The following is a 24,259-nucleotide window of genomic DNA, read 5'->3' as shown; positions in this document are numbered from 1 at the left end:
CACTTGGTTTGGCCTTTGGTGCCCCTGGGGTCCAGGTCAGCCCTCTCCCCAGGGTGTCCTCCTGGCTGCCATGAGAGCCTCAGGTCACAGCGTTGGCCTAACACCCCGGGCCTCTTGGAAAGGGCCTGGCTTTCCACATGTGTGTGTGCAGTGCCTCAGTGGTGCAGGAAGAGCCTGAGCTGGACCAGCTGTGTCTTCGCCACCCCAGCCAGCACCAGGTGTCCCCCACTCACAGAGCAGGCTGCAGGTGTCTTCTGCTCTGCCACCTACGGCTGGCAAGAGATGCTGGCATCTCACTTCAGGTAGTGATGGAAAGGTGTGCTATGTATGCAGAGTGATATACAGTTGTCCCTTCATATCCGAAAGGCTGACCCCACGACCCTCTGTGGATCCCCAAGTCTGCAGCTACCCATGACCTCTGCATACAGTGGTACAGTATTTCATCAACCTACCCAGATCTTGTTCCCCAAATACTCTGAGTCACCCCAAGATCACTCCTAAACACCTCATGCAAGGTAAATGCTTTATAAATAGTTGTTACGCTGTACTGCTTAGAGAATAATGACCAGAAAAGGTCTGTATACATTCAGTACAGAGTTTATTTCCTGCATATTTTTGATCTGTAGTTGGTTGAATCTCTGAATGCAGTATAGACACCAGTGCACATGTCTATATATGTGTAATATGTATGTATGTATGTGTGTGTATCTATATATAATTGTATGTGCACATATGAATGTATACACTTAAGTGGGAATAAAACCATATTTTTTTTTTATGGTGAGGGTGTGTTTTGATATGTAGCCCAGGCTGGCCTAGAACATGTGATCCTCCTACCTCTGCCTCCAGAGTGCTGGGACTGACTACAGGCATGCACCACCACACCTGGCTCACAAATCTACTTACAGAAAAGTATTAATAGCCCACTGTGTATCACAGGTGCGTGTGTGTGCGTGTGTGTGTGTGTGTGTGTGTGTGTGTACATGTGTGCTTATCAAACAAATGGTAGGAGTTATGGAAATTCCAACCTAGTACAAAATCCCAGTTTTATGGTGGAGGAGAATAAAGCCCGTTTAGGGCAGGGTCATTCAGAGTCCATGGCATCTTCCTGTGGCCCCATGACATGAGTCCAGACCTTCTGTGCCCACCCTCAGCACCCACCTTGTGCATCTCCAAGGGTGTTGGCAACAGTAGCTCCTGCAGGTCTTCAGGGGACGCTCGGACCTCCCGGCCTCTCCTCCAGGGCCGGGGGCCAGGCCTGCCCTCCAGGGCCATGTTCTGCACAGTGCCTGTCATAATGGAGGCCTGTGGGGACACGGTCCATCTCTCAGTACCCACTCACATGCTCCACCAGGCAGTCAGCATCTACCCACACCTACTGGGTGCCAGCCTCAGGTCACAGTGCGAGCAGGGGTGGGAGTCATTAATCAATCACACTAGCAATCAGAATCATCACCTCTGGTGTTTATTAGCACTCGCTCTGTGCTAGGTTCGGGCCTCAGCACTTCACAAGTATAGCTCATTTTATTCTCTGCAATCATGAGGCAGGTATGTACCATCTTCTCCTGTTTTGTATATAAGCAAACAGGCTTAGCAAGATTTGCAAAGTCGACCTCTTAACCACACTGCTCTGTTGCTAATCACAAACGTAAATAGGAAAATGGTAAGAGGGACACAGGCAAGGTACACAGGAAGAGAGAGCCAAGACAGTGTGAGGGATCAGGAACGCTTCTGGAGGAACAGAATCCTGGGCAGAAGGAACAGTGTGTGCAATGCCCAAACTTTGCAAAGCCCAGGGGTGGGGTGGGGTGGGAAGAAGCTCTGCGGTTGGGGACAGAGAGGACACACAGTGATCCTAGAGGACAAGGCCTCAGCTTTTCAGTGCCCTAGCCTCCAGCGAGAATGTGAACCTTCTCCTCGGGCAACATCAGGGAGATCCTGAGGATTCAGTCAGGTGGGGAAGGTGAACATGCTAGGATGCGTGGAGGCTGCAGAGGTGGGAATGGAAGGGGAGCGATCTGCTGGGGACCATGGAATTATCCAAGCAAGAGATGACGGCAGTCTGGACCAGGATGGTAACAATGGGGGCAAGGGAAGGTTATGGCATGTCTTGGAGGTAAATGGACAGGTGAGCTGAAGGAGGGGTGGGCAGTCAGAAATGCTGAGCTGGAAGCTGAGAACAAGGAACCTGTGGCTGAGGGTACTCTATTCACATTCTGTGGACCACCCGCAGATGGGGTCCAGGGCCACTGCGGCACCAGGACAAGAGGATGGACATCTTACAGGTGACATCATTCAGTTTTCTAGAAACACAGTCGTCTCCACAGCCTTGAAACTTCCTCTTCCAGTCCATCACAGTATTTGGGTTTCTATGACTAGTCCACAGTTCTGTCTGATGCTGAGGAGTGTCTTTTAGAGACCCCCTAAGGGGAGGCAGATAGTGTGGCACCGTCTCAAGTGCCACACTATTGGTTGGAGCAGAGGGAAGACAGGAAACCAAAGGGAGGACCTCAGAGGAGCAGTAGGAAGGCTCCCTCTTCACATCTTACACCTGGTCCTCACCCACCTGGACAGCCAGGGTCCAGCAGGAAAGACCAGGGACTTGGTATCTTGGGATAAGATAAAAAGTAGAATCAGGAAGTAGAATCAGAAGAGTCAAGAAGTATCCCAGACTCTTGGACCCTTAGAATTGCAGGAGTCTAGGATGTGCATTTAAGAGGCAGACTGAGATAATGTGGGAAGCTCTCATTCCTGACAAACACAAAGACTTAGGCTCATTTAAAAAAACAAAAAAACCCAAAAAACACTTTCAAAGCAAGAAGGAAAAACTTGGAGACAAGCATAAGCAAGAGTGGAATCATTTACTTTATGAAATTAAGTGGCCCAAGGGAGGTACTGAGCCCCAAACATACATTAGGAGTTAGGTGGCATTCAGGGAAGAAGCTGACCAGCAGGGGTCTGCCCTCTGGCACCTGGGTACAGAAGGGAGCTTCCAAGGCTACAGTGGGTCAGGAGATCACTGAACCTTTAAGCCCTGGGAAAAACACAAGTTTTATACCCAGCTAAACTATCATTCAAGATTTGTAGTGAAACAGACATTTCAGAACACAAAACCTGAAAGATGAACTCGTAAGGGAAGAGTAGGAGACAAGAAGCAACGGTGAGTGAAGAAATTAGCCAAACATTCTGGTAAGACTAAATAAGAATTGGCTAAAACAATCTTTATGAACAAGTCAAGAGCTGGAAGGAGATGGTTTGAAAAGAAGCTTAGTGCATTCAAAAGCACCTGTGTTATTAAGGAGGAGAAAAGTGTGGATTAGACAGTGTAAGGAAAATGAAAAAGCTAAGGCCTGCCAGACACCGCTGACTCAAACCTGTAATCCTAGCTACTAGGGAGGCAGAGATTGAGAGGATTGAGGTTTGAAGCCAGCCCGGGCAAATAGTTCTGCAAAACTCTGTCTCAAAAAAACCTTTCACAGAAAAGGGCTGGTGGAGTGGCTCAAGGTATAGCCCCTGAGTTCAAACCCCAGTACTGCAAAAAAAAAAAAAAAAAAAGCTAAGACTAAGGTCTGCTTCTTTTAAAGAGAATATGTTGGGTTGGCTAGAGCAAGGCTCAGGTGATTGAGCTCCTGCCTAGCAAGCACGAGGCCCTGAGTTCAAATCTCAGTACAGCCAAAAAAACCAAAAAACATATTGTGTGGTATATCCATGTAACAGAATGTTATTCAGGAATGAGCTGTTGATAAATACTGTAACATTAAAGTAAGTGAAAAAAGCCAGACACAAAGGGTCATGGATCTGACTCCATGTACATGAGGTAGGTGGAACAGGCAAACCCACAGGGACAGGAAGTAGATACGAGTTGCCAGGGGCGGGGGGAGGGAGGTGTATTGGGAAGCACAGACAATTTAGTAAAGACCTAGATTTGAAAAAGTGTATTAACAATCTTGATCTACCCTACACCAATAAAAGGGAATTCACATTCTTTTGCAGGCAAGCATGAGAAAGCTACTAAAACCGATTCATTCTAGGCCACAAAGAAATAAGTCGTAACAAATTCCAAAGAATCAAATGTCCTCTGGCAAGCATCATAAAAATCTAAAAAGCAATATAATTTTTTTTTTTTTTTTTTTGCTGTACTGGGGTTTGAATTCAGAGCCTACACCTTGAGCCACTCCACCAGCCCTTTCTTTGTGATGGTTTTTTTTCAGGATAAGGTCTCATGAACTGCAATCCTCCTGATCTCTGCCTTCTGAGTAGCTAGGATTACAGGCGTGAGCCACTGGTGCCTGGCTTGGTTTTTTAAAATTGGATTAAACAATAAAATAAATTAAACAAATAAAAACAAAAACAAGCTGCCCAAAACCCAAACCCCATTTTTGTAGAACTCAAGTGTTTAAATAAAAATGACAGTGGAAAACTTTAAAATATTTAAAACGAGTGGATAATAAGAGTACCAGGAATTAAAATTTGTAGGATCAGAACCAAAGTAGTGTTTACAGGTAAATTCATAGCCTTAAAAATGTACTGTGTGGGAAAAGAAGAAACACTGAACATTAAATAGCTAAGAAACCAAGAAAAGTATCATTACCTAAATATAAAAAAAGCGTAAGGAAGAGAACAATGCTAAACAGAGATGAGTAAGATAGAAAACAATGAAACATGGATGATAACAAAACCAAAAACTGATTCTTTGAGGAGGCCTGTAATTGACACCACTGATGAGGGGGTAATGGGGGTAAAAGCACAGATAAAGCAGAGATTTAATCAAAATTAAATCAAATTGTACCCAGAACAGAGCCTTGGAAGTGACTCAGGTCCTCCTGGACCCATCTGTGGGCAGGCAGTGCTGGCCTCAGCCAAAGTTGCAGTGACCTCTGGCATCCCGTAGTCCCCCATCTCCTGTGTCGACCCTCATGCCAACACCTGCACGTGCACATGTGTGCATGCACCCACAGACACCAAAACTTCCCAGTGCGTGCACATGCACACGTGCAGACACGTGTTCTGAAGACACACTGCATGTGTGCATGCATGGGTTCCCAGGGCACACACATGAGGCCAGACATGTCCGCAAGTTCACAAGTGCCAGTGTGCCATGTACCTCCGCCCTCTCAGGCCCACTCGCAGGACTGTTCATGCAGTGCGCTCTGCAGATTGTGAAGACCCCTTTACACCCAGGGCGCCCAGGTGAGAGCATAAATGCCCCCCTGACATGCGGGCACGGTTCACCTGTGTGCAGCCTGCCCCCCGCGCCTACCCCAGTGTGCTCAGATACATTGCCTCCGCCCTCCCCCGCAGGCTTGCAGACCAGACGCCATACCTCCAGCTCCCTCAGCAGCTCTGACTGGCCACACGACTCCAGGTCTTCCAGGGCCTCTCCGAACACTCTCCAGATGCCCTCCTCTTGGGCAGGGCCGGGGGCTGGGCTGTAACGTAGGAACCACAGCGTCAACTCCTGGCCGGTGGGTGGGCGGCTGGCTGGGCCTCACGGTCTTCAGCAACCAGAGCCCAGTGTCGGGCTCAAGGGGCCAGAGGGTGGGCAGGCAGGCAGGCGGGAGTCCTTGGTGGCAGTGCTGGGGCCCCAGGGCAGTGACACAGAATGAAGGGGGAGACGCAGTTAAGGGCGACCAGGACTGTCGGTGGCCAGTTAGAACAGGGGCAGATGAGACGGGGTGGAGAACGGTGACACAGGACGCCTGGGAAGAGAGACAGACAGACAGACAGACAGACAGAGAGGAGATCCATGGTATAGCCCCAGAGCATAGTCCCTGGTCCCACCCAGACACATGGCACTGTGGGACAGTGACGGGGACAGAGCTGGAGCCAGCCAAGACACAGATGAATGGAGAGGATGGCATATTTGTGCTAGGGAAGGGGTAGAGGCCACCCATCACTTCCAGCCCCCGTTGTGTGGCCATCATCAGTAAACACTGAGACTCATTCGAAAGGCAACAGGTAGCGTGGTGGTCACGTGGAGGCGGAAAACTCGCCTCCTTCCCTTCCCACTTCACAGGTGGAAAGAGCATGGCTTAGGGCGTCCTCTCTGCTCACGTCAATTCTCCCAGCCTTGCCTGAGCTCAGGCCACCCTGGGGCAGGGAAGCAGAGCCAGTGATTCACTCACACAGGAGTCTGAGGAGTCTGAGTGCTGCCTGAGTTCCCAAGCTAGCTGGGAGTGCCTGCAGAAAACACAGTGTCAGCTAACTAACCAGGTGGACACAGCGTGGCAGGTGAGCAGCCGTGGACAGCAGAGGAAGGGGAACGGAATTCCTTCTCCCAGAGAAAGCCAGGCTGCTCCCAGAGCGGGGAATTGGAGCTGGACTTTGAGGGAGGTGTGGGAACTCCCAGGACAGCAGATGGGACGACCGACACAGAGACAGCGGGTGGAGCTGTGCATTTCTCAGGGGGCCTACTCTCTGTGAGCGCCTTCCCTCCTTCTTCTGCATAGGCCGAGTCACACAGGGTGACCTGCACAGCCCAGGGCTGGGGTCATGTGCTGAAGGGTTTGGCAGGAGGCCATCAAGCAGCGTGGGCTAATGAGGGGATATGGACTTGAGTTCTGTGTCTGCCATTGCTCCTCTGAGCAAAGGAGGAAGAAGCTAGGCTGTCCCCTTCTGCCCTGCTGTCCCTCCACCAGTGCCTTTTCCCCATCTTGCCCTGGCAGTGATGACTCTAGTTAATGCCTCCCTCCCATGAAGACCCTCCCCTCCTCAGGAAGATGAATCTTCTGGCCCCGCCTCCCCGGCCCCAGGGCCTGGCTCCCCTCCCAGATGGCCCCCTCCTTCATAGCTTCCCCACCACAGACCTTGTTGGTGGCTCCCAGTCCCCCTCCTCCTCTTCCTCCTCGGGGAAGCTGTCGTCAGCAGGAGCTGGGGTGCAGCTGGTCCTCCGGGGCTCGATGGGTAGGGGGCTGTTCCTTAGCCTGCTGGGCCCCCACTCCTGGGGAGTCAGACTCCGCTGTGGGGTGTAGGATCCTGGCAGGTGGAGAGATGGACATCAGCATCCATCTGTCCTCACCTCACCCTCCTTCCTGCCCGATTTCCAGCCATGCTGGGTGACCATGGACAGCGTTTTGCTTCTCTCAGGGCCCGTGTGACCACCCAGCACTCTGAGGGCCCCTATCACCATCTTCTCTTGGTCCTCTGGCTGTCTAGGAAAGTTCACAGGGGCCCCAGGACCCTGGCCTGGCTTCGGTGGCATGGCTTGGTCATGCCAGAGGTGTGGGAGGAGTTGTCTAGAGCTGAGGATGGGGATGCTGACACCAGACCAGAGCAACTGTATGCATTCCAGTGAAAACCAGCCTTGCTGCTGGTACCCCGAGCTGCAGTTCCCAGGAGCTGGGCCACAGGTTACAAGGCAGCTCCAGATTCAGATGCCTCCCATGGGCCTCAGCATGCAGAGGCAGGGGAAGACACCCTGGAGGTGCAACCCAGGTCTTGTAGGATGGGCTGGGAGGGTGTTTTCTTTCCCATCTTTAACTGGTTGTAGTGCACATTGATTGAGCACCTACTGTGTGCCAGACATAGGGATAAGAATGAGGGAGGCAGCAGAAGTAAGGCCAGCTTGGTTCCTAAGCTCACGTGAGGAGGTCTGAATCCAAGGCTGAGCTGTGGTTTAAGCTCAGGGATCAAGGGGTCCTGGGAGTGGCGGATGGCCAAATCAGGTCTCCTTCAGGAAATGTCCCCAAATGATGGAGCTAGTGAGGAGAGAAGGGGTCCGGAGGAATAGACAGAGGTACTGGCCTGCAAAGGCTTGTCCAAGGGCCAGTTGTTACCTGGGCCTCCAAAGCCACCCTCTGTGGCCGAGCTGCTCCAGGTCTCCACGGCACTGTCCACACTGGGCACAGCTGGTGAGAAGCGAGTCGCCAGCAGGCCCCCTTTGAGAGCCTCTGGCGGGTCCTCGTCTGCATCGCTGGCCTCACTGAGGCTGCCTGACTTGCGGGGAAGGAGAGGGCCTAGGAGGAGGAAGGGGTGCCACTTCTGACTTCAGAGCCATGATGCTCAGTGAGACTCAGTTTCACCCCTTCAGTGAGGTTTGAAAACTCCCAGGCATCCTGGCCAGCACACTGCTGCCAAGCGGATGGGCTACACGAGTAAGCAAACCTGTTTCACAGAAGGGGACACTGAGGCTTGGGAGGCTGAATGACATGCCCAAGGTCACACAGTGAGCAACAGTGGAGCCCGGATTAGAAGGAAGACCCAAAGTCTCAGGCTCTTTTGTATTCAGGGGAAACTGAGGCATTCACAGGTAGGGACACCAGGCACCTGTGGGTACCTGAAGAGCCAGGAGGCCATTAAGGGCATGTCAACTGTGCAGCCATGGGCTGTCACTCCCCTCTTTGTCTCCTACTCAGCCATCTGAGGCCCCCTTCCCCCTCCCTGGGGGGGCGGCCAGGACTCCATGAGGCGGCACAGAGGGACTGGCCTTCCTACATGGGTGGGGTGGTCCCCAGGGATGGGGCCAGGCTCACAGTCCAGCTGCTTCTTGATCTTCAGTGTGACCGTCTCGCCTGCCACCTGCAGGAGGTGGATGGCCTCGCTCAGTGGCCGGCCCTTGAGACTAACACCGTTGATAGCCAAGATACGGTCCCCTACGTGGATGGCGCCAGTCCTGAGGGGCAGATAAAGGGAATGGATGGGAGTTAGACCCTCAGGGCCTCAGAGTGTGTGGGGCTGTCCTTAGGGACTCCACAGGAGCCCCAAGGTCCAGGCCTGGCTGACTCCAGTTAAGTCCAGCTGCAGGGAAGGAAAAGGTGTGATCTGGGGTTGGATTAACAGAAGTATGAAGCCAGTCTGGGAGGGGATTGTCCAGCACAAGTTTTAAGGATGGTTTGAATACCACATACTAGCTATGTGATCTTGGGCCAGTTTCCTAACTTCTTTAAGTCTCAGTTCGTTCATCTGTAAAATGGTGGGGGGATACAACTTATTTAATTTTTAATTATAATTGAGGGATGGATACGTGGGATGGATTCATTCTCTCCAGCAGAAACCCTTGGTACTGCTCTCTGTCTGAGCCTCAGTTTCTCTACCTGGAGGGTGAGTCCAGTTGGCCTCACAAAGGATTGTGAAGGGCAGATAAGGCCAGGTGGTGGCTGTGCTCTGGTCCAGTAGTTTTCTACCTGGTCATCCATTACCATTACCTGGGGAGCTTTTTAAAAAATGCAGGTACCTGGCCAACAGGGAGGGCAATGCTGGTGAGCAGTCAGGGTTGAAGTGGGAGAGAAACTGCAGCCAGAGCTCAGAATGTACCTGCCAGGTCGGGAAGAGCCAAGGGCTGGGGTCAGGGATCTGGAACCCCAAATGGAGATGTCACTTTCAAGTGGGAGCTCCGAGGGTGGAGCCCATGCACTGCCTGGGGGTGCTCAGGGAAATGACAGCTTCCAGGACGGGGAGGCATATAGTGCCAGCAGCCCCCAGCCACAGGTGGCTACGGAGTCCCTGAAATGTGACCAGTCCCAATCAAGATGTGTGGAAAGTCTAAAATACACACCGTATTCTGAAGATGTAGCAGTATGAAAAAATATATAAGATACTTTGTTACTAATTTTACATTGAACACACGTTGAAGTAAATACATATTTCAGATTCATTTGGTTTCTTTTTACCTTTAGAATGTGGCTACTAGAAAGTTGACACATTGCATTCTGCTGGACAGCACTGAGCTACCTCCCCCTAGGAAAGGCACAACCCCACGCCTCAGCACCTCACTTGCAGGTACCCTGCAGACATGCAGCAAACATTCCAGCTGAGACATTTGCAGTCATCCTGGTCCCCAAGGCCTCTGCAATCTGCCAGGAGTCCGGCAGGGGGCGCGCCAGGAGCAGGCCATCCAGGGAGCCCAGCTCCTGTCCATCAGGGATTGGCCTGTGTCTGCTTGTCCACACAGCTCCCCCAGGGCACTGCCTGCCCTCAGTCCCAACAGGGCCCCCTTCCTGGCCAGTTCCTCCCCGAGCCAGGGAGCTCACCTTTCCTCGTGCACCTAACTCATCCCCGCACATCTGCTGGGAGAAATCCAGGATTCTCCTACCCAGAGCTCTTCTACCTCTGCCCTGGCCAACCGTGGGACAGCTGGGACAGTTCCCTTCTCACAGCCCTTCCCTGCCACCGCCTCAGGGACATGTCCTGGGGGAGGGCAGCAGTGCCTCAGGAAAAGCCCCATGTGCTAGTCCCCAGTACTGGGGCACTTCCTCTGTGACTCAGTCCGAGAGCCACGCAGTGGCACTGCAGAATTGCACTCTGGGAGGGAAAGGAAGGGTTAATTAGCACAGCAATCCTCCTGGGCCAGGAGGTCTGCTGGCTGCCCCCTCTGTCATGGCTACCCACCATCCTCATTTTACAGATGGGTTGCTGACACTGAGACAGGGAAAGGGGCTTATTTGCTTAGTGTTGGTCAGAGCGTGAATGTGGAAACACAGGCCGGAATCTAGTTTAGCTCATCCCAGCTCTTGCCCTCTCTGTGGGGCCCCAGGCCCACTCTGTTCCCATGGATTCCTGGCTCACCTCTCAGCCAGGCCACGCTTGGTGAGGCCCGAGATGACAATGGGGTCGAATGGCTCCTCTGTGCCCGAGATGGTGATGCCCAGAGGACCACCGTAGCGTTTCAGCTCCACTGTGTAGCTGACGGCGCCTAAGCCCTCTTGCTCATCTGCAAGGGACAGACAGCCAGGGGACAGTTGTGAGGGACAGCGGCAGGGCAGGAGCTGGGCCCCAGCTCACAAGGTCCCTGACCATAGGCCTGGCACTCATTCACCTTATCTATACACTCATTCACCCATCAACCATTCACTCGTGCCATGACCCCACAACCTGAGGACCACGAGGCCACCTTCTGCTTCCAGTCTGCTGTCCAAACACCATGGAGAGAAGAAAAAAGACAGAGAACACACAAGGAACCAACATTTAAAAACACAGATCTCAAGCACAACCCACAATAACAGCAATGGGGATGACGATTTAAAAAAACAAACAGATTTCCAGCTTAAAAAGAATAAGGAAAGAAACCTGCTCACACATGACCCTCTTCCCCTCTGAATACGGGGTCACGCTCCACTTGCCCCTCTCCTTACTTCTTCCTTTAGCATCTCCAGCAACCTTTCTGACCAGTTTACCTGTTTGTGCCTGACTCTTGGTCACTGTCTCATAAGTGCCCCTGTCTGGTGAGGTAGGGGCCCCAGTTTGTAGCTCTCACAAATGCACACACACACACACACACACACACACACACACACACACACACACACACACCAGTCACTCACCCACTGGCTTCTTGACGGACTCTCAGACCTGGTGGGGAACTGGAGGATGCAGGTAGCTCCTCAGCTCATGTAGACCTCACCAGAGCCAGGGGACACCCTCCATGTTTTCATTCAGTCTCCACCTACTTCCCGAGGGGCAGCAGGAGCCCCACCTTGCTCCTTGCTCCCTGGGAGCCCAGGGGTCCCAGGTGTGGGATCTGGGTAGGTGGCAGGGCAGGAGCAGGGCAGGGGCAGGGCATACCCGAGTTGTCCTCATCCTTCCGGATCTTCAGCTTCACCAGATCCTCGCACTGACGCAGGATCTGCACAGCGTCCTCCATGGGACAGTGGTCCAGGCGGATGTTGTCAATGGCCAAGAGTTTGTCGCCTGGCTCGAGGGTACCAGTCCTGCATGAGTGGGATAGGGAAGGGAAGGAACCTTGTGCATGCAGGCGCCAGCCCCACCCACACATCTCACCCAGGTGAGCGGGCCTACCTGTGTGCCACGCTGCCTTTCTTGATGTCGGAGATGATCAGGGGCTCCCCTCGTGTCCTGCTGGCTGCTGCGGGGAAAGAGACCATGAATCTGACCTTGCAAGACTTCAGCCTACGGTAGATGGTGGTAACATTGATGCAGAGTCCAGGTCCCACTGCTTCCTTGCTGGGTGCCTCTCTGTGCCTCAGTTTCCCTTCGGTAAAATGGGGGCAGTGGCCACATCTGAGGTGGTGAGATTTAACTAGGCATCGCTGGCACCAAACATCAGATGACTCCTGGCAGTAGCGAGTGCTCAGTGAGCATCAGCCGTTTTTCCTCCTGTTCAGCCCATACCCCAGCAAACAACCCTGGAAGGACTGAAGGGCTGAGTGGTGGTGTCCGGGTGCATCCAGAATTCCGCTGAGTGTTGGGCACGGGGGATACAGCAGTGAATAGACAGTGCCCTCCTGCCCTCCTGGAGCTGGCGATCTAGCGTGTGGGGTCACAGATCATCAGGAACATTTAGGTTTATGCAGTTCCTCAGGCAATGAAGCGTGCAGAGGAGTAAGAGAAAAAGGAAAGGCCTGTGTGGTGCCAGTTCCATCCAAAATCAAGTGGTTGAGAAGGCCTTGCCAAGGTTACTTTTAATTTTGTTTAATTCATTAATTAATTTATTTATCTTTGTGGTGCTGGTGATCAAACCCAGGGCTGTGCAGGTGCTCTATCACCAAACAGTATTCCCAGACCTCAAGGTGACATTTGAGCAAAGACTTGAGGGAGGTGATGAAGAGGACAGAGGGAAGAGCCATGGCAAAGGCCGGAAGGAGCATAGAATACCCCAGGAGCACCCAGGAGGCCAGCTGTGCTGGAGGCACGAATGAGGGGACAGCGAGAGGACATAACCTCAGATGTCCCAGGCAAGCATTACAGTTCAGCCTTATTGGCCACACGAAGACAAGCTTTACTCAGCCTCAATTTTCCTATGCTTGTGAACTCAACTTTGCTTTTTGTGTTCTGCAGTCTTCATTTCATTTCTTTGACAAACATGAATTAAGTACCTACTGTGTTCCAGGCCTCTTGTGGACTGTGGGCACACACAGGGAGACAGAAAACCCAGCCCAGCCTCCATGGTTGGCCCTGATAATTCACTGTTGACTGAGGGCCAGGAGACTCCCACTGTGCAGAATGAGAAACTGAGGCTTTCCATATTGCCTGAGGACACTCAGCAAGGCCCTGCAGATGGTTACCCCCACCCTGGAGCCTTTCCCTGGCCCACACAAGGTGCCATGCTGCGGGAACTGCTTGATGGGGGTGGGGAGGGCTGGTAGGGGACTTACAGCTGATGGTGATGCCCAGCTCCACACCGCGCCTCTTGGGCAGCTTCACGTGGAAGGTCCCGCTGCTTGGGACGACGGACTCTGTGAACAAACGGACCCAGAGTAACATGAAACCCATGGTGAGAGCTCAAAGATCCAGCCCCACGTCCACTCTGTTCTTGCCAGGAGAGACCCCCCAGAAAGCCACTGTTCCAACACCACCCTGCTTCTTCCACTTAGCAGGCAAGGAAACCGAGGCCCAGAGGTCTTGAACAGATTGTCCACAAACAGCTAGTCAGAGCAGAGTCAGGATGGAGCCCAGACCTCATGACGTGCCAGCTGGCATGGGGCCCCAAGGCCAAACTCACACCTTGGATCCAACAAAGATTGACTGAGCACTCTCTATGCGCTAGGCCTTGGCTGGGGATTTTTCACATGATCTCTTTCACTTAACCCAAACATTTCTCCTGTAGGGATTCTACCTGCTAATTCTACAGGTGGAAAAACAACATAGAGAGTGGGAGTGTCCTGTCCAAAATTATAGAAGTGCTGGAACCAGAATCCCGACCCACGTGGTTTTAGTTCTCCATCCAAGCCAGATAGAGAAGCAGCCTGGAGTCTTTTCAGGCCCTGCCTGGTGCCCCCCGCCCCTGTCCCCACTGAAGTTTCTACCCGGGCCACACTTGTGTGTGAGATTTCTCCCTCCCCAGCCACAGCTTTCCTCTACTTCAGGACCCAGGTGTACACTGCAGGTGAGAGGAGGTGCTGGGCACAGAGCAGGAAGGGCAGGGTGGAGCGACTGCACCAGGCAGGAGTGGGATGAAGAGTGACAGGTGGGGTTCCAAGGTGTGTGGGACAGTGGGGGCCACCCACTCACCCGCCACGTCGAACTCCACCTCCAGCACGACTTTGCGGGCCAGTGCAGCATCCCGCAGCAGCTGGTTGGCCTCCTCCATGGTCCCATCTTCTGTGGCGATGCCATTGATGGACAGAACGCGGTCCCCCACCTGCAGCAGCCCACACCTGCCCACAGCGGTGGCAGAGGAAGAGATGTTCCATCAGGAAACTAGAGCCCCATGCCACCCCCTGCCAAAGCCAGGCCCTTGCTCCTGGTCTGGAGTGACTCTCGGCTCCACTGGTACTGGCTATGTATCCTCTGGTGATTTGTCATGTGACCCAGCTAAGGGCCTGACTTTGATGGGCCTCGTGGCCTTACAAGGTATAAACAGGGGACTCTGACTGAAGGCACACAGGGGTTCAAGTTCAGAGGTGCCCATGCATGAGCTGTGCGATCCGGGGAAGTGACTCAGACTCTCTGAGCCCCAGCTTCCTCAGCTATCAAACAGGGCTGCCAGTGGGACGATATGGTGATTAAGTGGTGTACACTTGTGAAGCCAGGGCTTAGTTTTTTGACTTAGTTTCCCTGGCTGTCCAGAGCCCCCTGAGTTGCAGGCCCAGTGGGAAGGGACAGCAGGCTCACCTCTCAGCAGGGCTGTCAGGCTCGATGAAACGCACCAAGGGTGGGGAGGACAGGGTCTCAGTGGTAAAGATGCCACCCTGGAGCTGGAGGCCAAAGCCACTGAGGGGATCTCCACAAAGCACGACCTCCGTGGTCTCCGTGTGCACAATCTGTCCACCTGGCCCCACTGTGCTGGAGGCCAGTGACACTGTGGGACAGATGGGCCTGGCACTCAGTGGACCCCTGTCAGGCCTTCCAGAGCTGCCCACCCCAAGCCCTTGTGAGGTCTTGAAGCCAGAGAGGCAAGTACATGAGTCTCAGTGCCACCTGGGATGGGGCCAAATCATCACCTTCTCTGCCTTAGTTTTCTCATCTGTACAATGGGGCCATGACTCCTATCTGGGAGGGGAAGGACTGTAACATACAAAACAGAGGTTCTGGGGGTCTGCATTAGTATGTTATGGTAGCTTTCCCTTACATGTGGGGGACATGTTCCAAGACCTCAGTGGGTGCCTGAAACCAGGGATAATATTGAACCCTATGGTACTGTTTTCTCCTACATGTACACACTTTTGATAAGGTTATCTATAAATTAGACACAGAAAGCGATTAATAATAAATAATAGGATAATTAGAAGAATACAGTGTCATAAAATTGCCACAATCACTACTCTTGCTCCTTGGAGTCATGATTCAGTGAAATAAGGGTCACCTGAACACCACCCTGCATTACTACAACAGTCAATCTGATGACAGAGACAGCTACGGAGTGACTAACAGGTGGGTAGTGTATACAGCGTGTATAAGCGGGACAAAGGGATGATTTACATCCTGGGCTGGATGAAGTGGAACGGTGTGAGGTTTTGTCATGATACTCAGAGCTGTGCACAATTTAAAAACATGTGAATTGTTTATTTTGGGGATTTTCCATTTGGTATTTTCGGGCTGTGGCTGACCATGGTTAACTGAAACTATGGAAAGCAAAAGGGGGTAAGCAGTTACATTCTATGGTCTGTGCTATGCTGCTTCATGTTTCTTGTAATATTTTATGAGATGCAGTTCATACGCCACAGCAGACACACATTCAAGGTGTACCACTCGGGAACTTTAGTTGTGCAGACACCACCACAATCAATGCGAGCGCATTCATTACCCCAAAAAGGAATCCTAAGCAGGCTGGGGGAGCATGCCTGCAATCCCAACACTCAGGAGGTTGAAGCTGGAGGACTGTGAGTCCCAGGCCAGCTCAAAAACAAACAAACAAAAAAACAAACAAACCCAAAAGGACAACAACAAAAAACCCTGTTCTGTATCTCCTGCCACAATCCTCCCATCTTGCTTAGCCTTTGGCTCTGTCAACCTATTTCTGACCCTGTGGATTGGGCCGTTGTGAGTACCTCACAGAAATGGCGTCACACATATGTGGTCCCCTGTGGCTGGCGGCTTTCACCTAGCATCATGTTTTTGGAGTCTGTCTCCATGGGGTCGGGGTCAGGATTTCAATTTTTGGTAAGGACAGAGCCACTCCACTGTGTGGCTGGCTACATTTTGGCACAAGGGCATGGCTGTGTTAGTTAAAATTCTGCATCATACCCAGTTCCCATCCAGGAATACCCCCCCCACCCTTGGTGGCCCTGCATGGACCCCCAGGTGGTCCCACAGAGGGCCCTGGCTTACACGAGCTCCTGTGCTCCCTCCTCCGCTGCCTCCTCCGCCCCGCCATGGTCCTGGGGCTCGCAGGCTGGGCTCCCCGGGCCAGGGTGCTGGCATTGGTGCAGGGAAAGTCGTGGTTCATGGTCGGCGAGGAAAAGGGAGTGGAGGACAAGGCTGGGGAGACCAGAGCACAGCCCTGTGATCCCCAGCAGGGCCCAGCCTGCTGCAGGGGGCCAAAAGCCACCTGACCACAGGGCCCCATGGAAGCCGTGGGACCTCAGATGGGTCTCTTCCCCCTAGGCCTCAAAGACTGGGGTTTCCACAGACCCTGTGGACCCCCACTAGGTCTCTAGGGGACATGCTGGGTGACAATGGGCAGGTCCCCCTCCTTAGGCAGGGGCGAGTGGGGCTGGTGCAGTTTGGGGCCGGTACATTACATCGGCTCTGGTCCTGGCCCACCGGGGCAGTCCAGGGGGGTGTCCTGCAGTGACCGGGCCTTGGGCTGTGGCAGGAGGGCACGCAGGGGTCCCAGCGGTGTGACTGCTCGCTCCTCTGCACTCGTACTGTGGCCATGGAGGGTAAGAGGAGAGGGGTGCTGTGGGGGCCAGAGGGGCTCCCCATGTCCCATAGTAGAAGGAGAAAATAGCCAAAGACCCTGACACTTCCTAAACTGGGGAGGCACTGAACATAGGTGAGGTGCTGGACCCAGGCTCCCCGTACAGGGACAGGCAGGGCAGTTGGGGGAGCAGGATTCAACCCAGGCCCCATCTCTGAGCAAGAGGTTCCCAGCTGTGAGTGCTGCCCACAGAAAAGATGGGTGGGGGCACAGCTGGTGGACAGTGCCCATGCAGCCCCTTGGGGCCCCGGGATAGCATCACAGCCTTAACAGGTGGCTGAACACATGGTAGGGCAGGAGGGCCTGGCCACCTTTGCCATCCAGCAGGGCAGCCTTGGATCGGAGTTTGCCCCACCAAACTCCGCACCCTGCTTGATCTGTCCTGGGCATCTGTTTCCCAGGACTCCTGAGCCTCGGGGGCCCTGTACCCCCTCATCCTCCCAGCAGGTTCCAGGAAGCTTGCCCTGGCCTGTCTTGGGAAAGACAGGGGAGGACTCAATGGATTCTGCCATGGACCCTGCCTTGCTGGGCACTGCCCAGCCCATTTGGCTAGCTCTGGAGCCAGTTGCCAGGGCTGAATCCTGTTCCATTGCTGACCAGCTCTGGAACCTGGAAAAGTCACTTAGTTCTTTTGAGCTTAAAGCCTCAGCTATGGGGCTTTTAGCCGCCACCTCTCCCAGCCTCAGTGGCCTATGTTTCTCTGTGGAGAGGGACAGTAGTCACACTGGCCTCACACAGTCCCTCCAGCCCACTCAAGGCTTGGGTCTTGGGGCCCTCCTCCTTGTGCCCCTCCCCACTGGCCCTGGGGTTTGGGCCCTGAGACCTGCTGGGGGCCCACCTGCCTCTGGGGGCCTCAGGGGCCGCCGACTTTGGGGCACGGGCAAGATCTCCAGCCTCACTTTCTCCGATACGCTGGCTAGGAGCTCGGTGGCCTCGAGCAGTGAGCAGTGCTCCGTGCTGGTGCCGTCGATGGACAGGATATGGTCCCCAGCGTGCAGGGCGCCGCTCCTGTCCAGGTAGGGGAGTGAAGGGCGGTGCTGCTCCAGCAGGCCAGAGCCCTGGGCCACCTCTCCCCTTGCATACCTGTGGTGTCAGCACCCAGCGCCTCACCTGTCCACCACGCTGGCTGGCTTGATACGGTCAATGGTGATAACTGGCTTGTTCCGGTGGGAGCCGGTGGTAAGCGAGAGCCCCAGGGCAGATCCCGGCGTCTTGGCTATTTCCACCACCAAGGGACCTGAAGCGTTTGCCACTGTGTCTAGCACAACAGAGAAAAGCCTCACTCTGCTGTCACGGTTCACCCCTGCTGCCTGAAAGGGGTGACTGTACCCACTTCACGGGCAGGAAAACCAAGGTGGCCTCTAAGCAGCACAGGGAGTCCTGGTGTGAGGGGGCAGACCCCAGGGCTTTGCTGGGCAATGCTAATTCATTGCATTTATTGAGTGCCTGCTGTGTGTATACCAGCACAGAACTATAACACTGGCTATGGTTGGTCTTTGGCTCAGAATACAGAGCACTTCTGTGAACCAGCCAGGGGCTTGAAATGAAAGCCTAGGCTCTTCTGCCTGTGCACCCACGCGGAGCTGCCACGAAGTCACACTTGGCCTTCACGGTATTCTTGGAATACCACACCTCTGTCCCCTCCTCTGTAACCAGACTGGTCCAGCACCACGGACTTTCTCTTAGACTGCTGTAGTCACCTCGAACAGTCCCCAACCCCACCTTTCACCCCACTCCGTCCTTGCCTCCTCCCTCTCCTCCATCTGCTGCTGCCACATCAGCCTCCTCACCATCACACGCCAGTCAGGCTCCTGCCTCAGGACCTTTGCATGTTCCATTCACTCTGCCTGGAACGCTCTTTCTCAGGTATGTACTACCTGTCTCACCGCCCTGGTTAGAGGGCCTCCCCCAGCCATTCCTGACTCGCTTCCTCTCTGCAGCAATCATCGCCACACACATCGCCACACACATGCAGCATTACCTATTCTGCTGACTCTCCCCCTCAAATGTCAGCTCTGTGAGACCATCTGTACCTTCCTTCACTGGCACATAACGTTTATAGAGTGACTCAGAGAGGGTAAGTGACTGGTCCGAGGTAACACAGCCTTTGCACTGCCCCTGCCTGCCCCAACCCTCCCTCTCAGGCCCCGACGTACCAGGGGTAGTGACATCATACTCCACTTGGAAAAGGGCCTCTTGGCTGCACTGCTGTAGCGTGGCCAGGGCGGTGGCATGGCTGGCCCCGTGCAGGGGGATCCCATCCACACTGAGCAGCCTGTCACCCACCTTTAAAGAGCCCTCTCTGCAGAGACAGGAAGTGCAGGCTCAGAGGGAGCAAGGACCACAGAGACAGGCGTGAGTGGTGTGAGGCAGCTTTGCAGCTGACACGGCAGGTAAGGGGTGTTGGACCAGCTCAGACACCCATCACCCCATAGATCAGCCCTAGCTTGGCCCAGCCCTAGCTTGAGCTGAGCTGAGGTGTCCTTCAAGGCTACTCACCCTGCTTTCAGGGACAGAGAAGAGTAGCAGAGCCCAGAGAGGGTGTCAGTCCTTCTGGGGCCACACAGCATCAGAAGGGTCCCCTCCCACTGTCTCCACTCTACTTTCCAGCAGTCACTCTGGCCTGATGACAGGCAGTGCCTGGGAGACAGGCTTGGGAAAGCACTGGGCAGGGCCCTAGGGAGGGGCCCCAGCATGTTCTTCTCCATGTGGGTCCAATCCCCACCCTGGAACACTGGGCAACAGGTGCCAAAGCTATTCTGGGAGCTTCTATGAATAGCGACTCCAGGGCCCTATTCCAAGGACAGATTTAGATCTGTGACAAGTCCTGGCCAAAAGTCTCTTAAAATGGCCAGGAATCTCCCACCAGGAGGTCAAGGGTCAGGGGCGGGACCAGGACACATTCCTTCCCCACGTTCTGTCCTGGCCCTCCTGGGCTGCACTGAGGCACAGCTGGGACACAGGAGGTTGTCACAGACTGGCCCAGGGAGGGCCAGTCGCTGAGCCCCAGAAAAATGGCACCAAGACTGTCTCGATCCCCACCCGAAGCCAGAAGGATGCTGGAGAGGACAGTGTTGGGGGTCTTTCTCGTGTGGGGGTCTCATCCTGACTCCACCAATGAGGTCCCTGAGTGGCTTGGGGCAGGGGGCTTCCCCCCTCTGGCCTCCGTCTGCCCATCTGGGGAACTGCATGAAGTCACAGGAGCCTGGGGACGTCCCCACAGTGCAATGTTGTGGATTTCTTCTGGCTCAGGCTCACCTGTCTGCTGGGCCACCAGGTCGCACGTAAGTTAGGACCAGTGGGCGGGATTTGTACACGTCTTCATGGGCACCACCTGGACAGAATTCAACAACATGCAGGAATTACCTGCCCACTCTGCCTGATTCCCTGACACAACCTCCTCGGTAAAACCTGTTTGAGGACCTCGTCCATTCTTCTGAGACACCAACTCTAAACCCTGCCCTCCCTGCTCCCCCAGAGACGGGAAGAGGGATAGGAAACGTGACCTAAATTCTCTTTCTCTTAAATGGCTTACTTCCCTTCCTATGAGCTCATCTTTTTTCCCTTTTTTCCCTGGCTGCTCTCTAGCTCCAAACTCTGTTCTCAACCTCAACCTCGGCTTTCACCTTGTTTTCTAGAGCCATTTTTTTTGCCTCGCTCCCTTCAACCATGCACACTTCATTGCTTCACACATTTTCCCCATTTAACACTAAACTTGGGTTCTTCAAAGTCAGAAGCAAGATATCTATTAAATTCAACCAAGCATACAGAGCGCACGTGCCAACAGCCGTGGCCTCTTTCTTGTCCCTTAACGCTGACCTCTGAGGACAAAGCCAAAGCTGTTGCCTTCCTTATAGAGAGCGACATCCACTGTCTTCGAGATGATCCTTGGGTTGTTCTCAGGGGCTGCAGAGAGATGGATGGAGGTCTCCTTTGAGTCCCTCTGTCACATCTCCAAGTCAGCAGATGTCCCCAGAGCTCATTCCAGCAGTGCTGGGTGACCGGCCACAGGGAGGGTGAATCGCTCTCCATTTTCCAGGCAGGATATGAGGCTCAGAGGGCACCTCGTCCCTAACGCCCAGCTAGTCAGCCACTCAGAGAGGACAGGGCAGAGGCCAGTCTTGTGTTCCAGATAGACACTCAGATTTTAAGCTGTTCGGCCAGCTTTGAAAATTCAGAACTTGGAGAGACTCCAAGCTTCTGGCCTCAGGGCAGGACAAGTGCGGCCTGAGGCCATTTATCCAGCCAACGTGCCCCAGTCCTTCCCCTCCATCTAAATGTGCAGTGACGGGGGCTATTAGCGGGGTCCCACCACCTCCTGGTGACAGACTACTGCACCCCGCCCCAGGTGAGGCCTGGAAGCCCGTGTCCAGGCACCGCCCACCCTATCCAGCATGGTCCCCCACCACCCAGGCCCCATCAGGGAGGTGGCTGTGTCCGCCCATGACTGAGGCAGTGGAGAAAGTTCCTGGTCCAAGGGCACCCACCGGGCGGGGGCAGCTCATACTCCACCTCCAGCACCACACGTTCGCCCACATTCTTGAGCAGGGTGATGACCTCGTCATGGCGGAGCCTAGTCAGGTGGATCCCATTCACTGACCGAATATAGTCGCCCACATTGAGCAGGTCACTCCTGAAGCAAGAAGCAGAGCGTGCGTGGTGACCGGTGTAAGCCCATGGGCATTGGCCTTCACACCACCCTCCTGGATGATTTCTGGATCCTCATTTTACCAATGGGGAAGCAGAGGCTCAGAGAGGTCATTCGTTTTGTTCATGGTCACACAGCCAGGTAGTAGGATAAGGGCCAGTTCTAACCTGGACTGTTGGACACCCAAGCCTTTTCCAGCTTGTCCCCTATGCTGGTCTGCCAGCATTTCCTTGTGTTGACGTGTCATCTCCTACTGGCAGCTCTAGTGACCAGCATGGGACAAGCCCAAGAAACAGCCAGGCCATCATGTCCTGCACTCTTCCCAATTCTTCACCGAAAATCCCCCATTCAACTGGACACTCATCAGTGACTTAGGCCCAGAGAGGCAGTGCCAGAGATGCTGACAACAACTTTCAGGGCCTAAAGGAGCCACAGAGGTGAAAGGCAGGGATAGCGCAGGGCAGCGCGTGCACAGATTGCCCACAGGGCTGTCTGGGCACAGCGCAGTGCTGCCTTTGCAGCCCAGGAGGGCCTCCCTGGGGCTGCGACCTCTGTGCTGCGCGTGTTGAGGGATGAATAGGGAGCGTGCTGTAGGGAGCAGCCTCACGGGCAGAGGGAACACCACAGGCAGAGGTCTGGAAGGACACATCACCTGGAGACAGTGGGATGCTGTAGCTGCATTGACCCCTAGCCTAAGAGGGAGGAAGATGGGGCCTAGAATGACAGTCACTGCTGGAGGCCTGCCTGCTGTGGACACCAAGTTCTCAGGGGGACCTCAAACTATCTACCTAACTGCCTTAGAGGCCCAAGTCCCTCCCTCTGTGGCCTCCCAAGGGCCCCCCAAGCCTTCTTCTCACCTGGCTGCCAGTCCCCCGGGCCTCAGGTTGGAGACCCTAGGCTTGCCATCCTTGTCGGTGCCTCCGGAGATGGTCAGGCCCAGCGTGCTGCCCTCTCTCTTGATCAGCTCCACCACGGTTACCCCCCGGAACTCCTCTGCCGGCAGATAGAGGGTGAGCAGGTGGCCGGGGTGCCCGGACCTGGCACTAAGGCAAGGGAGGCTAACACAGGGCAGCCGGGCACTCAGCCACTGGCTGCTGGGTCATCACCTACTTCCCAGAGGAGGACCAGAAAGGCCAAGTGACTGCTCTGAGATCACGGGGTGATGAGTGGCAGGGCCCATGCTGTGTGACCCACATGGCCCGCTGCACCTCGAGGGAAGGAGAGGAAGCTCCTTACCTGGGATGCTCTGTCGGCGACAGGCCAGGGCCACGTCCCCTCCCACGTCCCTGCCTGCCTTAGCGTAAGGCCCATCGTCTGTGGGAGAAAGCCAGAGAAAAGACTGGATGAGCACCACGTCCGTTCCCATCCCCGGCAGCCTCCCTGCTTAGGAATCTCCCACTTGGTGGCTGCGGTGTGAGATGGTCCTTCCTGCCACTGGCCACAGCCGAGAGGAATCCTCGTGCCCTTCATCCCCTAAGGAAGGCGTGGTCCTCACCCTCTCTGAATAACGTTAGGCTCAGTGCCCGCCATGTGCCTGGGCTTCATAGCTATTCCATGGGAGAACACCTGACACCCTGTGGGGTCATCACCATCGCCACCATCATCACCACTGTTACCATTGGCAGTACCCTTTCACAGCACGGATGAGGAAACCGAGGCTCAGAGAGAGAGCTTGTGTCCAGGGTCCACAGCTTGGGAAGCTGGACGATGTGGCTTGGAACCCAAGTCCACTACCCCACCCCAGGGGCTGCTTTGTCATCTGCAGGGGCTGGGGATGCTCGCATGCAGGTGCAAGGCCCCAGTGAGACAGGGATGACACTGAGCAAACTCTGTCCACAGAGGACCCCACGCAGGCCTGCACTTTACAGTCTATGAGCCCCATCATCAGCCCTTCTGGGAGGCCTGAGTAAGTTTGGGCAAGTCGGTCTCCCTCGGCCTTCCTGGAAGAAGACAATGCTCCCCCACTGTTCCTGCAAATATGGTTTCTTAACAGATGGCCTTGGGACTGGGCCCTCTGTCCTCTGGGACCTGTTGCCTGCCTCTCTCACATTTCCCCCTTCTTTCTCTAAACATGTCTAATCTGCATTGAAATCTTTCTGTTTTTTAAGTTATAAGGTAATGGTCCATGCATTTCAAACATAAGATGGTCAGCCCTCCATACCCGTGGGTTCCACATCTGCAGATTCAACCATGGAAAAAAAATATTCGTGAAAAAGAAATTGCATTTGTACTGGACATGAACAAACTTTTTTCTTGTCATTCCCGAGCATAGCATTGGGTAATTTTAACAAATGTAGAGATGACTCAAAATACTGTTGTTCCTCAGTGTCGGCAGGGGACGGGTCCCAGGACCCCTGACACTGAAACCTGCAGATGCTCGGCTGCTTTATGAAAAGTGGTGTTCCACCTACAAAGAACCTGCGCAATTCTCCATGTGCTTTAACTCACCTCTGGATGGCTTACGGTCCCTAACACTGTGTCACTGCTATGGAAACAGTTGTTAGACTATATTGTTCAGGACATAATGACAAGAAAAAATCTGTGCATGTCAGTACAGAGGCAATTTTCCCCCTAATATTTTCGAGCTGTGGTTGGTCGAACCCACAGAACTGGAGCCTGCAGGTAGACTGCTGACTGTACATGGGAGCATGCAAGTAGACCATATGCAAATAATTTATTGCTTTCTAAATGGGACTTGGGCATCAGAGGATTTTGTTACTCTGTAGGGGGAGGGGAAGTCCCGGAACCAGTCCCCCTTGGTACCAAGGGACAACTATAGGATAGCATCACACAGAGGTTCTCAAACTGTGGCCCCAGACCAGCAGCACCAGCACAGGGAATGTGCTAGAAATGTA

At 54.1% G+C, this 24,259-nt stretch overlaps 1 protein-coding gene across 5 annotated transcripts in view; it reads right to left on the bottom strand.

The window, feature by feature from the left end:
- Grip2 (glutamate receptor interacting protein 2) overlaps positions 1 to 24,259 on the bottom strand; it is an 83,946-nt gene that overhangs the window by 3,570 nt on the left and 56,117 nt on the right. For 3 of the 5 annotated variants that reach the window (XM_074044487.1, XM_074044488.1, XM_020175683.2), the window contains exons 2-22: positions 22,641 to 22,718; positions 22,262 to 22,397; positions 21,244 to 21,389; positions 20,576 to 20,662; positions 20,015 to 20,090; positions 18,913 to 19,058; positions 17,867 to 18,014; positions 17,595 to 17,764; positions 16,578 to 16,703; positions 16,165 to 16,314; positions 14,509 to 14,695; positions 13,906 to 14,051; positions 13,050 to 13,130; positions 11,734 to 11,800; positions 11,500 to 11,645; positions 10,504 to 10,648; positions 8,472 to 8,611; positions 7,776 to 7,955; positions 6,807 to 6,975; positions 5,324 to 5,429; positions 1,162 to 1,305 (exon numbers count right to left, since the gene is read on the bottom strand). In XM_074044487.1, the coding sequence (XP_073900588.1) occupies positions 1,162 to 1,305; positions 5,324 to 5,429; positions 6,807 to 6,975; positions 7,776 to 7,955; positions 8,472 to 8,611; positions 10,504 to 10,648; positions 11,500 to 11,645; positions 11,734 to 11,800; positions 13,050 to 13,130; positions 13,906 to 14,051; positions 14,509 to 14,695; positions 16,165 to 16,314; positions 16,578 to 16,703; positions 17,595 to 17,764; positions 17,867 to 18,014; positions 18,913 to 19,058; positions 20,015 to 20,090; positions 20,576 to 20,662; positions 21,244 to 21,389; positions 22,262 to 22,397; positions 22,641 to 22,718 (2,774 nt within the window). Of the gene's footprint in view, positions 1 to 1,161; positions 1,306 to 5,323; positions 5,700 to 6,806; positions 6,976 to 7,775; positions 7,956 to 8,471; positions 8,612 to 10,503; positions 10,649 to 11,499; positions 11,646 to 11,733; positions 11,801 to 13,049; positions 13,131 to 13,905; positions 14,052 to 14,508; positions 14,696 to 16,164; positions 16,315 to 16,577; positions 16,704 to 17,594; positions 17,765 to 17,866; positions 18,015 to 18,912; positions 19,059 to 20,014; positions 20,091 to 20,575; positions 20,663 to 21,243; positions 21,390 to 22,261; positions 22,398 to 22,640; positions 22,719 to 24,259 lie in introns of those variants that run through there. The other 2 variants (XM_074044489.1, XM_074044490.1) reach the window with 2 other exon arrangements.

The sequence above is a fragment of the Castor canadensis genome, chromosome 10, assembly GCF_047511655.1.
Source record: "Castor canadensis chromosome 10, mCasCan1.hap1v2, whole genome shotgun sequence".
NCBI classification, from domain to species: Eukaryota; Metazoa; Chordata; class Mammalia; order Rodentia; family Castoridae; genus Castor; species Castor canadensis.
The sequence above is the reverse complement of the archived record's forward strand: the minus strand, read 5'-3'. Positions and strand labels throughout refer to the sequence as shown.